At 49.9% G+C, this 18,087-nt stretch overlaps 1 protein-coding gene across 1 annotated transcript in view; it reads left to right on the plus strand.

The window, feature by feature from the left end:
• Window positions 1-1,767: 1,767 nt before the first annotated feature.
• NLRC3 (NLR family CARD domain containing 3) overlaps window positions 1,768-18,087 on the plus strand; it is a 29,136-nt gene continuing 12,816 nt past the window's right edge. Inside the window, exons 1-5 of the mRNA XM_081296729.1 lie at window positions 1,768-1,999; window positions 13,448-13,509; window positions 13,747-13,948; window positions 14,042-15,791; window positions 17,080-17,166. Of these exons, the coding sequence (XP_081152855.1) occupies window positions 13,771-13,948; window positions 14,042-15,791; window positions 17,080-17,166 (2,015 nt within the window). The 5' untranslated portion in view covers window positions 1,768-1,999; window positions 13,448-13,509; window positions 13,747-13,770. The remainder of the gene's footprint in view (window positions 2,000-13,447; window positions 13,510-13,746; window positions 13,949-14,041; window positions 15,792-17,079; window positions 17,167-18,087) is intronic.

Consider the following 18,087-nt stretch of genomic DNA (forward strand, 5'->3'; position numbering starts at 1 on the left):
TGGAGGGACCCCAACCTGGCTTATGTTGCTGTGGCACCCAGAAACAGTAACTGAGGAGGAGGTTGCTGCTTCCAGAAGGGGAGGGGTAGTGTGGGCCACTGCCGTCAAGGAACAGTGCAGATGGAGGGGCCTCGTTACTGAGCTGAAAATGGTGGTGAGGGGCTGCTTCAAGCCCAAGTCAGGGAGCATCCCCTCCAAAGGCTTCCTGTCCCTGACAGGAAAAAAGCCCTGAGCCCCTGCAGAATGTTCGCTGGTTGCCTGAGTCTTGATGCAATGTGACCAGACCGCCACACCTGCCCACTTCCTGTGGCCTTGGTCGTGGCCCCAGCCTGCGTTTGTCCACTCAGAGGAAAACAGAGGAGAACCACTGGCCCAAGCAACAAGGCTCACAGGGAAAGGCCCTGGGCTCCGCAGGCAGGACGCCTCATGCGGCTGCTGAGTGGACAGAAAGCCCCAGACCACTGAAGACTCAGGAGCCTCTTCATCCCCCATCCATCCCCAACTCCCAGGAACCAGAATGCCCCGCCCCCAAGTTAACTGCCAAGAACAGGGATCAGCCTGTGTAGGTTGAAGGACATGCCTGGGAGCTGGGGTGTAGCTCTGGGAGGCTCCCCGAGATCATTTCCTCTCCTGTGTGCTCAGCATCTGTCCGCAGGAACCTAGGAAGGAGGCAGAGTGAGCCTCTGTGTCCTCCTCATGTGACAGGCCCAAGGCCCTGTGGTTTCCAGCATCCTGTGGGCGGCTTGGCTTCAGCTTTTGCTGCACCCCAGGGCCGAGGCGCAGCCACCGGTTCTGGGCTCTGCCTGCCTGGAGGCTCACGGGGCTTCTGGGGGCCCAAAGTCGCATCCTCTCAGCACCAGGCACATCCCTGGGTGCTCAGAAAGCACTACTGGAAAGGAGCGGGGGAGGCAGATGGAGGGTGTCATGAAACCCAGTTCCCCCTCCATCACCCGGAGAACCAGCGGAGAACTGGTGCGTGCCCTGCCCCCCTCGACAAGCTGCTGTGTGCACCTGACTCACTGCTCTGCGCCACAGCCATTGCTGGCTCCGGCTTGCTTGCTGAGGAAATGCAGTCCCCAAGGCCCCCATCCCTCACTTTGTCACCTACTTCCCTTGGTGTCCACGTGTTAAGTGGCTGGCTCCCTGTCAGAGGAGGATGTTCCGCATCTTTCCTTTTTTGTAAGTTTTCTCAGGATGTTCACTCTGGGCCACATTCCTCCCTCCCACGCCCTTCCCTGCGGGACCCACCACCTGGGGGGTCTTCCTGCAGGCCTGGGTGATCCCTGCCATGAACAGCCACATTCTGCAGTTTCAAGGTGCAGGGGACCTGGCGTCAGGGGCTCCTGAACTCACAGATATCGTGGGGTCCAGCTAATCTGAAGGTGCCTGTGGAGTGACAGAAGGCGGAGAGAAAGGGAGGATTCACCACAGGTGGGAGGAGTCCAGCCCCAGAGGTCTTGGCACCCAGGCACTACCTTCCCCACCGCCTGCCATCTGTTGATGGCCTGTCTCCCTTTTTGGCGGGAGGAAGGGACATGAGGACAGCTTTGACATTGTACCACTTTCTGCCAAGCACAGTCTGCAGGGATACTTGGTCCCAGAATCGAGGCTCCAGTGTCACTCCCTGCTCTTAGACTTGTGGGGTGATGACAAAGCGAGGTGAGCCCGAGGCAAACCCAGCTCATTGATCTGTGTGAGACTGTTGGCTTTTGAAATCAGACAGGAAGGAAGGCCGAGGTGGAGCCTGGCGGCACAGGAAGAGGTGAGCAGCCAGGGCCGCAGTGACAGGTGACGGCACGCATTAAACTTCCCGGATCCCTTCTGACCAGGCTTCCTCAGCCTCGGACAGAGCCCAAGGACTCAGATAGCCTGCCACAGGGATACCCAGGGCCTCCCACTGCTGCCCAGCACTGGGGCAGGGCAAAGCCCAGTGGCAAGGAGATGGAGCTCCCCGGCTCCCCGTTTTTGTCATCTCTGGAGCAGCAGCTTGGCCCAGGAGGTAAGCAGAGTCCGGGCCACCTCAGTGAGGGGCAGATGAGAGGCAGGGGCGTGGGGCAGCTAGCAGGAAGGACGGTAACTTTTCATTCTTTTTTTTTATGTACTGAGGATTGAACCCAGGGGTGGTCTACCATTGAGCTACATCCCCAACACTTTTTAGGTTTTACTTTAAGACAGGGTCTTGCTAAGTGGCTGAGGCTGGCCTCGAACTTGTAATTCTCCTGTCTCCCCTCCCAAGTCACTGGGATTTTAGGCATAGCCACGTGCTTTCCTGGAATGGTGACTTTTAAGGACTGAGTTACTCTGGGCATAGAGGAGTCTCCAGTTAATTTTTCCCTGAGTGCTAGGAGCTGCTGAGGCCAGAGGGTTTCAAAGTGTGAAATAAACAAACATGCCCAAGGGACAGGCCCAGGGGAGGAAGCCCAGTCCCCACAGGTACCAATGAAGGGTGGGAAAGGTAGGAGGCAGCGGAGCACCCTGCAGGCTGCGCTGCTGGAAGCGTTGCTGTCCCTCCTCCCCCAGATGAGGACCCTAAGCAGCCCACCTGCTCTCTGTGCTTCAGCCCCCCACCTGCAAATGGAGGTAACACCATCAGCACCTGCCCCAAGGGTCATGAGGTCAAGGGAGGAGGTGCCGGTGGCTCTGGGTGTAGCTCATTGCTCCTGCCCCATAAATGCTGTGCTTGTGTTGGTGTGCAGCCTCTGGGCCTTTCCCAGCTGCACCCTCAGGGAAATCGTGGCTTGGCATTCTGAGAGACATACCCATTGAGGGCCTTCTTTGGAACAGTGCTGCCAAGCTGGGCTGGGTGGGTGCTGGCCATGCTGGGGTATTGGCTGTCAGGCCCAATTGGACAGGCTCCTGGGTCCCAGGTCCTGAGTCTCTTCCCGGTTCCCTCTCTGGAGCTCTGTGCTTCCCAGAGCCTGGAGCTCAGCTTTGACCATCCCAGGCTGCAGGTGGGGTACCCCTCTCCTGCCCAGGGGTGCTGGCTCCCAGGATCAGGCCTGCCCTCCCACTGGTGCTCCAGGGTCAGAACAGTAGGGTCTATCTGAGGACAGGTGCTACTTCTTCCTCCCTTTGGGGAGGCTTCACTCAGGGGTTAGGCAGCTGGCCATGGCGCTAGGGCCATCTCAGGAGGGCTAAAGTACTAAATTTCCAGGCCTGGGGAGGGAGAGGATTCGGAAGAGAGGCAAACCTAAGGAGCTGCGGCCAGAGACACATGGCATCCAGGCAGTGGCCAGTAAGGGAGGCTACACCCGTCCAGGGCTGCAGGTGGGCAGAGTGGGGGCTGGCCATTCAGGAAGGGCCCAGCAGGCTCAGGTAGCACTGCGGCCCCAGGGCTGAAGGATCCAGGACCCACTGGTGGAGACAGGGCGCCCAGCCAACCAGACCTTCTCAGGGTGGACGCTCAGGTGTTGTGCCTGAGCGGCGGGGTCTGAGCCACACCAACCCCAGGGAGGTCCCTAGAACCACCCTCCCCACTCAGAGCTCAGGAGACAGGCCATGGGGACACCTGGAAAGCTCCCAAAGATGGCAGTGACCACCCCTTGTCCCTATAGCCTTGCCCTGCTTGCTACAATTTGGATCCCCCAAGACCACCCGAAGCCCATAGTCCTCAGTCTTCCCCTCTGTAACTGGGCTTGCAGGGCCCCTGCAGCTTCTCTGGAAGCCATTTACACTGGGCAGATTGCAGCATGACTGTGATGGCACCTGTGGTCTCCTGACCTCATCAGCTCAGAGGTCTGTGGGAGGCTCCAGCCCACAGAGAGGCTCTAGGGCCCTCAGGGCCTGCAGGCAGAGGCAGCCAGGTAGACGCCCTGGGGTGGGGTGGGGTGGGGTTGAGATGAAGGGTTGCAGGTCCCCCTGCGCCTCCTTCTTTGTCCTTATTGGAGAAAGTGTCCACAGGGAAAAGCCAGGTTGGGGAGGCTTAGGGTCTTGTCGGAGTAGGGCCTGGGCAGAGGTGTCAGCTCAAATACAGGACGTTGTAAAATTTGAATTTCAGGTAAGCAATAATTTTTTTGTCATATATCACGAGGATTATACTTGTACTAAAAATTATTTGTTATCTGAAATTATAATTTCACAAGTGATTTCCTAATTTGGCAACCCTAGGCCTGAGGTTGGTGGGGTAAAAAAGATGTGTGGCTGATCGAGAGGGAATGTTGGCCCCCAACACAGAGGACCACAGAGGCAGGGTGCTCGCTGGGAGCCCCTTCTCAGGTGCATGCAGGTCCCGACCCTGCTGCGCATCCATGTTAGCCTGCTACTCTCTCCTGCTTTTGTTCCTCCCGCCTCCCTCTGATCCAGTGGTTCTCGACTCTGGGGGTCCTTCAGGTACCTACGGGACTTAAAATAGGTCCACTCTGAGGCCCTGCCTCCTACCAATGGAATCCCAGGGTGGTTGGGCTTGAACAGTGGAGTGTTAAAGACAAGGCTCCATAGAATGACCATGTGGTGAGCAATCCCCCCTCTGATAACACACCCCAAAGAACTGAACACTGGGTCTCAAAAAGATGTCTGTACCCTGTGTTCACAACAGCATAACTCACATAGCCAAAAGGTAAAAACCACCCAGGTGTCCACTCCTGGATGAATGCGTAGAGAAACTGTGGTCTACCAGATACCATCCAGCCATGAAAAGGAGAGGAGCCGGCTGGACAGATGGCTTTCCACTGAGCGAAGGCAGTGGACACAGAAGAACAGACCCATGGGCTGGGGATGTGGCTCAAGCGGTAGAGCGCTGGCCTGGCATGCGTGCGGCCCGGGTTCGATCCTCAGCACCACATACCAACAAAGATGTTGTGTCCGCCGAGAACTAAAAAATAAATATTAAAAAATTCTCTCTCTCTCTCTCTCTCTCTCTCTCTCTCTCTCTCTCTCTCTCCCCTCTCTCACTCTCTCTTTAAAAAAAAAAAAAAAAAAAAAAAAAAAAAAAAAAAAAGAACAGACCCATGATCCCCTGTGAAGTCCCTGAGCAGCCACACTCAGAGATGGAAGCAGATTGGTGGGCGCCAGGGGCTGGGGAGGGGGACAAGGAGTTGTTCAGTGGGGACAAAGTTTCGGTTCTTCAAGGTGAGGGTCCTGCAGGTGGGGATGATGGTTGCTTGACAATGTGAATGTAATGCATGCTACTGAATTGCATTCTTAAATGCTTAAAATGGTCAACTTTATATTATGCATATTTTGTAACAACTTAAAAACTGAATTTAAAAAATGCTCTAGATAATGCCCTTCAGAGCTGAGAAGCACTGAGCTGGGCCCTTCACCCTCCTGGCCACCATGCCATCCCCAGTAGCAGCAGAGTTGTCACCTGGTGGGCAGACCTGAGCATCCACCCCAGGGCCACACTCTGACTACCTGGCCTGGGAGCACAAGGTGCCCCTGGTGTCCTGGCCTGAGGCACTAATGGTCAATGCTTCCTTTTGAACTCTACTCTTTTGGATTTTTAGATAGTTGCTAGCTTAAAAATCAAGGTGTAACTTCCACATGACATGGTGAGCTCAATGGCTTTGTACACACCTATACACCTATGGAAATACCACCCAGATCAATGTATAGAAATTTCCAGTACTCTAGAGGGCTCCAGTGAGAACCGTCCCCCAGGGGTAACTACTGTTTTGGCATCTTTTGTTTTAGATTGGTTTTGCCTGATTTTAAACTCCCCATAAACAGAATCCTAGATGGAGCATTTTTTTTTTTTTTTGGTATGAAAATGTGAGAATCATCCATGGGTGAAAGTGTCCATAGTTCATTCCTTTTTCTTTTCTTTTTTTTTTAATGGACACAACACAATGCCTTTATTTTTATATGGTGCTGAGGATCGAACTGGGGTCCCGCCCATGCTAAGGGAGCGCTCTACCACTGAGCTACGATCCTAGCCCAGTTCGTCCCTTTTTCATTGCTATATAGTATTTGATAGTATGAACATACCCCAGGTGATTGTGGGTGAAAACTGGTTGGTCCTACTATTTGGGGAGGTTATGAATGAAGCTATTAAGAACGCCTGGTGGGGAGCTGGGGATATGGTTCAAGTAGTAGCACACTTGCCTGGCAAGCTTGAAGCACTGGGTTCGATCCTCAGCACCACATAAAAATAAAATAAAGATATTGTGTCGACCAAAAGCTAAAAAATAAATATTAAAAAAAAAGAAAGCCTGGTGGGCTGGGGCGGGGGCTCAGGGGCAGAGCGCTTTCCTAGCATGTGTGAGGCCCTGGGTTTTGATCCTCAGCACCACATATAAATAAGTAAATAAAATAAAGGTATTTAAATAAATAAATAAAATAAAGGTATTGTGTCCATCTATAACAAAATATTTTTTAAAAGAGAATGTGTGGTAACTGTTTCTTGGCAGTCATAAATGCTCATTTCTGTTGGGTTTCAGGAGGAGAACTGCTGGGCCAGAGAGAATACGCATCTTGTTTTTGTTTTGTTTTGGTGCCAGGGATTGAACCCAGGGCACCAAAACTGAGCCACATCCCCAGTCCTTTTTTTGTACTTTATTTAGAGACAAGGTCTGGTTAAGTTGCTTAGGGCCTTGCTAAATTGCTGAGGCTGGCTTTGAACTCGAGATCCTCCTGCCTCAGCCTCCTGAGTAGCAGGTATTACAGGCTTGTACCACCATGCCCAGCAATAGTCCTAATTTTAATGAATTAATTCCAATATAGTTTCTAGCTTTCTTTTCTCTCTTTCTTCCTTTTTAATACTGGAGATCAAATTCAGGGTCTTATGCATGCTGAACTATACTCCCACCCAATTTCCTTTTCCTTCTTTTTTTAATATTTATTTTTTAGTTGTAGTTGGACACAATATGTTTATTTTATTTATTTCTATGTGGTGCTGAGGATCCAACGCAGGGCCTCACGTGTGCTAGGCGAGCGCTCTACTGCTGAGCCACAACCTCAGCCCCAATTTCCTTTTCTTTTATGGTCAGTGTTGTTTGTGTTTAGTTTTTACTTAGCCCAAGTTCATAAAGACATTCTCCTACACTTTTTTCCTAAAGGATCTATTGTTTAGACTTCACATTTATGTTGATAGTCCAGCTAAAATTAATTTTTATGTATGGTGTAAGTTGGGGGTCAAGGTTTATTTTGCCCATGTGGGCATTTCACTGGCTGGCACAATATACTTCGAAGAACATCCTTTCTTGCTGAATTACTGTGGTGCATTGTCTTCCGCCGGGTGACCGTGTAGATGTGGGTCTGCTCTGGCCCTCGGTGCACTGCCCTGGTCTATCTGTCTACCTTGTGCCTGTTCCTCACTCCTCCACAGTGTGTCTTGACACTGTCTACTGGGAGTCCTCAGCTTTGTTTGTCATTTCTCAAAATCACTTTGGAAGCTGTGGCGCATGCCTATAATCCCAGTGGCTTGGGAGGCTGAGGCAGGAGGATTGTGAGTTCAAAGCCAGCCTCAGCAAAAGTGAGGAGCTAAGCTACTGAGTGAGACCCTGTCTACATAAAATACAAAATGGGGCTGGGTATGGGGCTCAGTGGTCCAGTGCCCTGAGTTCAATCCCTGGTACCAAATAAATAAATAAAATAAAAAAGGCTGGGGTTGTAGCTCAGGTAGATCCTCCTCACCCTGTGTTCAATCCCCATTAGCAGAATAAAAAAATATTTTGGAAATTCTGGGGCCCTTTCCATTTCCAGCTATGTTTTAGCATCCGTTTGTCAATTTCCAACCGCTGGGATTTTGATTGGGATAGATCAATTTAGAGAGAATTGACGTCTTAATAATATTGAGTCCTCTAAACCATCAACTTAAAGAAGGCCTGTGTCTCCACGGGTATTTTAAAGTTTCCTTTAGAAATGTTTACTATTCTGGGGCTGGGACTGTAGCTCAGTGGTGGAGTGCTTGCCTAGCACGAGTGAGGCCCTGGGTTCCATCCTCGGCACCACATAAAGTAAATAAATAGAATAAAGGTGTTGTGAAAAAAAATTCTAAAAAAAAAAAAAAAAAGGAAATGTTTGATATTTTTGATTGGCCTTGGTGGCACATGCCTGAAATCCCAGTGGCTCAGGAGGCTGAGACAGGAGGATCACAAGTTCAAAGCCAGCCTCAGCAACAACAATGCCCTAAGCAACTCAGTGAGACCCTGTCCCTAAACAAAATACAAGAAAGGGCTGGGTAGGGCCGGGGTGTGGCTCAGTGGCAGAGCGCTCGCCTAGCATGTGTGAGGCACTGGGTTCGATCCTCAGCACCACATAAAAATAAAGATACTGTGTCCATCTGTAACTTTAAAAAAAAAGTGCTAGGGATATGGCTCAGTGGTTGAGTACCCCTGGGTTCAATTCCCAATACCAGAAAGAAAGAAATGTTTAAGATTTTTCAGTATGCAGGTTTTATAATTTTTTGTTAAATTGTTTCATAGACATTTGACTTTTATGGTATTTTTTGAGGTACTGGGGACTAAACCCAGGAGTACACTATCACTGAACTACACCCCCAGCCTTTTTTATTTTAAGACAAGTTATCGCTGAGTTACTGAGACTGGCCTTTAACTTCTGATCCTCCTGCCTCAGCCTCCTGAGCAGCTGGGATTACAGGGCTGTACCACCACACCCAGCTATTTAAATGTTATTAATGAGGGGTTGGGGATATAGCTCAGTTGGTAGAGTGCTTGCCTTGCATGTACAGGCCCTGGGTTAAATCCCCAGCACCACAAAAATAAATAAGTAAATAAAAAATAAATGTTGTTAATGAGCATTATTACATTTATAATTCTGCTAAACAACCTGTTTAAATTGGAGAGGGGAAGTAATGTTTGTTAGTAAAACTTAAGCGATTAAAATTCACAAAGAAACAAATTCCTTAATTCACTATCATATACTTCTTTCTACATCTTTTTCCTATAGGTGTACAAAAATTGCATCTCATCACAACTGTCTTATGCACTTTGTTGTTTTTTTTTCCACATACAAATATATTGAAGATTCTATAGGACTCTATTTATACAAAATTCTACAAGAGGCAGAACTATAGCAAAATAATAGACTAATGGCCACAGGCCTGAATGGGATGGGAAGAGACTGCCAAGGGGCGGAGGAAACTTTCTGGAGAAAAAAATGTTTAATGTCTTGATTGTGACAATTGTTACTTAGAGGATACGTTTGTCAAAACTCATCTATTGTATACTTAAAATGTGCACATTCTATTGCAAATTCACACCATAGAAAATCAAACCATTTTCTGTAACCCAAGGAAGTGATTAAAACCTTTATGGTAAGAGACATTCTTCCAGTGTGACACAGCCTTGTGCTCTGTGTGATCTCATGGTTCAGCACAGCAGAACAGGGCAGTCATTCACTTTACCAGTCCCTTCTGGGTAGATACTTACTCTTTACCCCTTCTGTTTCTTGCTGCTACAATCAATGTTTGTGTGGTCACCCTCCTAGTCCTGCCTTTGAACACATGTCTGGTTATTTCTTTAGGATAAATTCCCACGTGTGGAATTTCTAGAGCAAAAGTTATTTAGTGGCACTAAATGACAAATTAAGATCCACAATCAGGGCTAGGGATGGAGCTTTGTGGTAAAGCTTGCCTAGCATGCATGAGACCCCAGGCTTAATACCTAGCACTGGAAAATAAACCATAATTTTTAAAATAATTTATATTTAACACGAACTATGTATTAAGATTCCTACTACTGCCACATTCTCAATAAGGCAGCCTAGTACGTTTTCTTCTCTCTCTCTCTCTTTTTTTTTGGTACCAAGGATTGAACCAGTAACACTTAACTGCTGACCACATCCCCAGCCCTATTTTGAATTTTATTTAGAGACAGGGTCTCACCAGTTGCTAAGCGCCTCAATTTTGCTGAGGCTGCCTTTCAATTCATGATCCTCCTGCCTCAGCCTCCTGAGCAACTGGGATTGCAGGCGTGCGCCACCTGTGAATTATATATATTTTTCTATTTCTATGTCCATCATTCTTTTTTTTCTAAGATGAATCTTTATCCTTTAACTTGCTATTTTATTCTTTTCCTTAATTTAAAATATCTGAACAAACAAAACTTCCCTCCCCCATCGTTCCAAAGAGCAGGAATTTTAGAAGCATGTGATGGCTCACTGGATTTTGGAGTTGCTATGGTAACCTTGTGTCCCTACTTTTTTTTGACTATTTATTTCTTGTTGCTTTGTAAGAGTTCTTTACATATTGACAGTGATGTTCTTTCATGTATTTTGTAAATATTACTCCTGGTTTATGTGTTTTTTTCCAGCTTTACCTACAGCACCTATTGTTATTTGGAAATATTTTAATTATTCAATATTTTAAGTAATTTAAGGCAAATTTATCAGCCTTTTTCTTTATGAATTTGGGTTTTATGACTAACGTTAAATAGCCTTTCTTGCTCAAGGACTATTTTAAGATTTTCTTCATATTCTCTTATGGAACTTTATGGTTTCATATTTTTAAAAACTCTTTAGCCCTCTAAAATTAAATTTTATATTAATGTGAACTAAGAGCTCTTACTTTTTTTTCATATGCTGGCCCATGGCCCCGATTCCATTTCTACTGATTTGAAATGCTACTTTTCTCACATTACCAAACTCCTTCATGTGTAAAGGATATACACACGTATTTTCTCCCCGACTCTCTTCTGTGCTGCTGGCTCGTGCATTTATTCTTATACCATCCCATAATCTAGATGCAAGGCTTCCTAAGAACCGGAAGTCTACCTGTGCAGCTCATGGATGGGCAGGGAGGTCTATGGACACTGATCACATCCCTCCTCCAGTGGCTCCCCCGACGCTTAGCACAAAGCCAAATGAGTGACAGTGGCCTGGTCTCTGTTCCCCTCTGTCCTTGTCTCCTGCCCGAGGGTGGGCCACCTGCTCACTCACTGTGCCCCAGGAGCTCTGGCCTTTGCCTCCTCCTCGAGCGCAGGACACTTGCAGTTTTCTGCCTCAAATGCTGTCTGCACGGTCGCCTCCTTCCCTTCTCTGTCTTCTGCAGCTTTCTCCAAGAGGCCATCCCTGGCCACTGTGACTGAAGCAGCCGTGCCCGCCCTGCCCTCCATCTCCTCCGTCACAGCCCTGGCCACTCTCAGAAGCCCTGGCTTACTTACTTGTCTTCTTCTGTGTTCTCCGCTGAGCTGCACCTGGGCTGCCATCTGTTGTCACTCTCCGTTACCCTGCCCCACATTCTCACAGGATAAGGACTTTACCTAACTGATTCAGCTCCACACCCCCGGTGCCTAGAACACACAAGAGGCCCTTAATAATTGTTTTCTCATTGAATGAATGATGGAAATAAATCAGTGATGATATCAATATATAGTAAAAAGCTGTTTGCTGATTTAACAGACGTCCCTAATTTTTAAAGGATGTGTAAACCTCTTACAAGTGATAGAGATAATACCGCACAACACTGGGGTCAGTGCTATCTCAACCTCTCCCACCATGTATCCTGAGACAAGTCACTTACCTCTCTGAGTCTCAGTGCCCTCATCTATAAAATGGGAAAAATAAGGGTAATGAGATTTCTCATAAGAAGTAAATTAAATAACAAAACGGTGCTCAGCAGAATGTCTGTGACGCTGTCGACTTTGATATACAGTATGGGGCATTATTTGAATGGTAATAGGAAAGCAGGGATCTTCCTCAATGGAAGAAGAAAATTAACTAGAAATCTGTCATAAAAATCTGCCATGGGGCTGGGGATTGGCTCAAGCGGTAGCGCACTCTCCTGGCATGCGTGTGGCCCCGGTTCGATCCTCAGCACCACATACCAACAAAGATGTGTCCACCGAGAACTAAAAAATAAATATTAAAAATTCTCTCTCTCTCTCTCTCTCTCTCTCTCTCTCTCTCTCTCTGTCTTTAAAAATTATATCTCACCTTAAAAAAAAAATCTGCCATGCCCAACAGTGTGGGTTAGAACCACTCCTGGTATTGCCCGAATACAGCAGGAGCACAGCACAGTGGCTGAAACCAGCACTGCTCCCGGGAAGGGGGCTGGGTGATGGAGTAAAACTGTTCAAAATAAGAGTGACAGTTTAGAAATGAATATATAAAATTATTCTTGTGAAAGAAATTTGAAAACTCAAAGAAAATGAATTGACAAATGAAAACCAATGTTAATGCATTGATCAACCCTGAGATAAAACACAAAATTAATCTTCTTTTATACCAACAATATTCATAGCAACAACAACGCTAAAAAGTACCTAGATACAGGGCCAGGGCTGGGGCTCAGCGGTAGAGCACTTGCCTAGCATGTGTGAGGCACTGGGTTCTATTCTCAGCACCACATATAAATAAATGAATAAAATAAAGGTCCATCAACATCTTTAAAAAAAAAACTTTAAAAAAGTACCTCTACACAAATGAGAAATTGTTGTTTGGCAAGATCTAGGTAAGAAGAAAATCCCAAGTCTTACTGAAAGGACTAAATAAAAACCTCCAGACACCCACGTGAATCTATGTACACACTGTTGCTTGCATCAAAACCCCACCTGCGTTTAGAAGAACAATAGTAAGGAGAGTCAATGGGATTTTGAAGCACAACGAGGGTGGCCTCACCCTGGCCTAATGTTTTGGCAGTGACAACACCTGGGTCATTTAAAAAAAAAAAAAATATATATATATATATATATATATATATATATATATATATATATATATATATATATTTAGTTGTAAATGGACATAATACCTCTATTTTATTTTATTTTATTTTGTGGTGCCAGGGCCTCAGGCGTGCCAGGCAAGTGCTCTGCCACTGAGCGACAACCCCAGCCCCCACCTGGGTCATTTTTAATGAAGCAGCAATAAGCCCTGCTCTCTGCTGACCTCACATCATGTTTTCTCTCCTAGAACCATAGATGATGGTGGCTGGTCCCCACACCCTGAGTCCCTGGGCCCCTGCTGGAGGGACTGCTGTAGCCCTGTGTCTGGCAAGGAGGGACAGAGGGTGGGGGTGGCCTTGGAGTCCTCGGGGTCCACCTGGCTGCAGAGAGGGCCAAGGGATGCCAGAGACTGGGTCTCAGCATGGCTTCACTTCCTGGTGCCTCTGCATCACCATCTCCTGCTGCTAGCGGAGCTGCCTGAGGGCTGGGAGCCCCGGCTTCCAAGGAGGCTTAGGAGACCAAGACAAGCAGCTGTGCCTCTGCCTCCTCCACCGACGTACCCCTGCAGAGGCTCCGCCTGCTCTGATGGTGCCCTACACCCCACGACCCCACAGCCTAGTCCAGCATGGTTCCCTCTTGGTGTCAGACATTCTGAGGCTGGACACCTGCAAAATGGCATGTACCCACAACGCAGTGTCACACAGAGCACTGTCACTGCCTGTGCTCCGCCCCCAGTCCTGGCGGCCTCCTTATCTCCCAGTCTGTGGTTCTCCCATGTTAACTAGCTGGAGTCACACAGTCCGTGTCCTTCCCATAGGACAGGGCAGGCCACTTCCTCTTCTCCCTCCTTTTGAGAAAACTGCTCATAACCTTATCATTTCCAGGTCACAAATGAGGACAACAAGGTGGGGAGAGGTGACGGCAGCCTGCCCAGGTCACCCAGCTGGTAAGAGCAGATCCAGGTCCCAGGATCCATCTACCTGACCCCTGTCCCCATATGATTATTCCCACTGTCCAGGAACAAACAGCCCTTCCAGCCTCTTCCTAGAGGCCAGGCCAGTGGGCCCCCACTGGGGAAGGTGAGAGTGGATCCTGTCCCTGCCTGGGCTAAGCCACCTGTTCCAGGACACTGGACAGGGGGGCAGCAGGCAGCAGGCAGCAGGTCTGGGCCCTGTCTTCACAGCTCCTGGCTGCAATCCTGGACTCCATGAGGAAGCAGGAGGTGTGGACAGGCGGGGAGGCCAGCCAGGCCCACAGCACCGGCTCCCCAGCTGAGCAGGTGAAAGCCCTTGTGGACCTGCTGGCCTGGAAGGGCAGTCAGGGTGGTCAGACCCCTCAGGTTCCTGACAGGACACCGGACTCCCCACTGGGTCCTCGCAGCAATGGTAAGCCCCAGCCGGGAGGCGGGTGTCGGAGGGGCACACCAGGTTCTTCCCCTCGCCCCCACCCTCACCTTGTCCTCTGACCTGGCCCTGCAGATTCAAGGATCCGGAGGTACCGCGAGGCCCTGCTGAGCAGGATGGGAGGCGGCCCAGAGCTGACTGGCCCACCGCCCCGGCTGGCCAGCCTCCTGCTGGTGGAGGGCCTGACAGACCTGCAGCTGAGAGAGCACGACTTCACACAAGTGGAAGCCACACGTGGCCAGCAGCGCCCTGCTCGGCCCATTGGGCTGGACAGGCTCTTCCTGCCTCTGTCCCGGGTGTCCATTCCGCCCCGAATCTCCATCACCGTTGGGGTGGCTGGCATGGGGAAGACCACCCTGGTGAGGCACTTTGTCCGCCTCTGGGCCCAAGGGCAGGTGGGCAGGGACTTTCTGCTGGTACTGCCCTTGACCTTCCGGGATCTGAACATCCACGAGAAGCTGTCTGCAGACAGACTCCTCCGCTCTGTCTTCCCAAATACTGGGGAGGCTGGCCTGGATGTGGCCACCCAAGCCAGAGTCCTCCTGGTCCTGGACGGCCTGGACGAGTGTAAAACACCTTTGGACTTCTCCAACACCGTGGCCTGCACAGACCCCAAGAAGGAGATTCAGGTGGACCACCTGATCACCAACATTGTCCGAGGCAACCTCTTTCCAAAAGTTTCTGTTTGGATCACCTCCCGTCCCAGTGTGGCTGGCCAGATCCCAGGGGGCCTGGTAGACCGGATGACTGAGATCCGAGGCTTCACTGAGGAGGAGATCAAGGTGTGTTTGGAGCGGATGTTCCCTGAGGAACAGACCCTCCTGGGCCAGGTCCTGAGCCAGGTGCAGGCCGACAGGGCCCTGTATCTGATGTGCACCGTCCCAGCCTTCTGCAATCTCACGGGCGCAGCACTGGGCCACTTGTGTCGCAGCAGGCCAGCACTCCAGGACGCAGAGCTGTGGCCTCCACGGACCCTGTGTGAGCTCTACTCTTGGTACTTTCGAATGGCCCTCAGCAGGGAAGGGCAGGAGAAGGGCAAGGTGAGCCCTCGGATTGAGCAGGTAGCCCATGGTGGTCGCAAGATGGTGGGGACGCTGGGCCGGCTGGCCTTCCACGGGCTGGTCAAGAGGAAGTACGTGTTTTATGAGCAAGACATGAAGGCGTTTGGCGTGGACCTCACTCTGTTGCAGGGCGCCCTGTGTAGCTGCTTTCTGCAGCGGGAGGAGACGCTGGCCTCCTCGGTGGCTTACTGTTTCACCCACCTGTCCCTGCAGGAGTTTGTGGCAGCCGCGTATTACTACAGCGCCTCCAGGAGGGCCATCTTTGACCTATTCACTGAGAGCGGCATGTCCTGGCCCAGGCTGGGCTTCCTCACGCATTTCAGGAGTGCAGCCCTTCGGGCCATGCAGGCTGAGGACGGGAGACTGGACGTGTTCCTGCGCTTCCTCTCTGGCCTCTTGTCTCCAAGGGTTAATGCCCTGCTGGCTGGCTCCCTGCTGGCCCAGGGCGAGCACCAGAGCTACAGGGCCCAGGTGGCTGAGCTCCTGCAGGGGTGCCTGCACCGTGATACTGCAGTCTGTGCCCGTGCAGTCAATGTCCTGCACTGCCTGAACGAGCTGCAGCACACGGAGCTGGTCCGCAGCATGGCGGAGGCCATGGAGAGTGGGGCCCTAGCCAGGCTAACCGGCCCTGCACACCGTGCTGCCCTGGCCTATCTCCTGCAGGTGTCTGACACCTGTGCCCGGGAGGCCAACCTGTCCCTGTGCCTCAGCCAGGGTGTCCTCCAGAGCCTGCTGCCCCAGCTGCTCTACTGCCGGAGCCTCAGGTGGGCATGGGTTGTGGGCCAAGGAATGAGCAGGACTTGGAATGGTTCCTCCTTCCACTGTGTCCCCCGGGTTAGTCACCTGGTGTGCGATAACAAAGTTCCAAAACTGCACCCAGTTTTTTTTTAAAGGTGTATTTTTAGTTGTAGGTGGATAAATACCTTTATTTTGTTTTAAAAAATATAGTTATATTTTAGTTATAGGTGGAAACAATATTTCTATTTATTTTTATGTGGTGCTGAGGATTGAACCTAGTGCCTCACCATGCTAGGCGAGTGCTCTACCTCTGAGCCACAACCCCAGCCCTGCACCCAGTTTTAGTACCACAGAAATCCATTCTCTCACAGTCCTGGAGGCCAGAAGTCTGAAATCAAGGCATCGGCAGGTCCGTGCTCCTTCTGAAACCTGTAGGGAGGACCCTTCTTACCTCTCTAGCTCCTGGCATGTGCCAGCAATCCTTGGTGCTCTTTGGCTTGTAGCTGCCTCCTTCCAGACTCGGCCTCCTTTGTCAAGTGGCCATCTTCTGTGTCTCCGTCTTCACATGGTCCTGCCTCTCCTGCAAGGACACCCAGTATGACCTCCTCTTAACTGTTATATCTGCAATGTCCCTATTTCCAAATAAGGCCACATTCTTATGGCACTGGGGGTTAGGACTTCAACAAATGCTTTTTTGGGGGAACACAATCCTACCCTTTAATAAACAGCCTCTGAGCCATCCGGTGCTGCTGGAAGCCACACCCACTGACTCTACCCTCAGCCCATGCTCTGTTCACTGCTCTGGCCTCAGCAAGTGGGGAGGAAATGGTGAAGGATGAAGCCTTGATGACAGCTCGCTCATGCATCTCAACAGAGTTAGGGCTGGGCACAATGGCACATGCCTGTAATCCCAGCAGCTCAGGAGTCTGAGGCAGGAGGATTGTGAGTTCAAAGGCAGCCTCAGAAACTTAATGAGGCCCTAAGCAATCCAGTAAGACCCTGTCTCTGAATAAAATATAAGATGTAGCTCAGTAGTTAAGCGTCCTTGGGTTCAATCTTGGATTGAAGAAGAAGAGCTAGCAGACTGTGACTCTTAGAGGCACCTGTGAATGGGGTTATTGGGACAGTAGCCCCTGGAAGAACCCCCTGAATAGGAACCCCAGGGATCACAGGCACTGGGCCACAGGGTTCCCCCGAAGGGAAGGTCTGAGCATTGCATAGAGGTAGCTCTCTGAGCTGCAGCATGGTGCTGTGGGATGGGGGCTGCCCTGGGCCATTCACCCCCCATCCCCCGCTATTGCTGCCCCTGGCCAGGCTGGATACCAACCAGTTCCAGGACCCCGTGATGGAGTTGCTGGGCAGCGTTCTGAGTGGGAAGGACTGTCGCATTCAGAAGATCAGGTAATGCTGACCTGGGAAGTCCCACCTGGGGTGCCCACCTGTGTCATGGGGTTTGGGATCCCCTTCCCACTATCCTTTCTACTCAGCTGGCCAGTGGCACCCTTGAGCAGAGGGATCTTTGCAGTGTGTGGCTCTGGATGCAGTCTGTTTGATTTAGCCCATGCTAGAAAGTGCCAGAGACTCAAGCATCTCCTCTTTAAGAAGAGGGAAACGTCCTGGTGAGGCTCGGGCTCTGTGTGCTATCATGGCTCCTGGCACGAGGTTCTCGCAGCTCCCTTCAGTGTCTGCTTTCAAGCTATACTCTTAGCACAGGATTGCATGTTTAATTAAAATTCAAAAACTCAATTTCAGAAAGTTTCAATTTTAATTAAAATTTAATGCATCTGGGCATGGTGACTCCTGTCTAGAATTCCAGCTACTTGGGGGCTGAGGCATGTTCATTCACAAGTTGGAGGCCTGCCTTGGTGACTTAGCCAGACCCTGTCTCAAAATAAAAAATAAAAAAAGTTCCGGAGATGGAGCCCAGTGGCAGGGCACCTCCCTGGATTCAACCTCCAGTACCAAAAAAAAAAAAAAAAAATGTGGAGGGCTAGACACATTTTACTACAGCCACACACTCTCTTTCCCCTCTGCTCCTCACTCTCTTTCCCCTCTGTTCCTCTCTCATTGGTCCTCAATGACATGTCCTTGTTTCCAATGTCCAAGGTAATCTGCAAAAAACACACAACTGCTTGTGAAATATTACTTATAAAACATTATGTAGCCCCTAGGCTGTCTAGAATTTGAGAACTTTTACGTAGGAAGAGGCCTGGATGATGGATGTTCCTTGAATTCTTTTTTTTCTTTTCTTTTTTTTTTTTTTTTTTTTTTTTTTTTGTGCTGGGGATTGAACCCAGGGCTTTGTGCATGCAAGGCAAGCAC

The sequence above is a fragment of the Spermophilus citellus genome (assembly GCF_964194105.1).
Source record: "Spermophilus citellus genome assembly, chromosome: 6".
Classification (NCBI taxonomy): domain Eukaryota; kingdom Metazoa; phylum Chordata; class Mammalia; order Rodentia; family Sciuridae; genus Spermophilus; species Spermophilus citellus.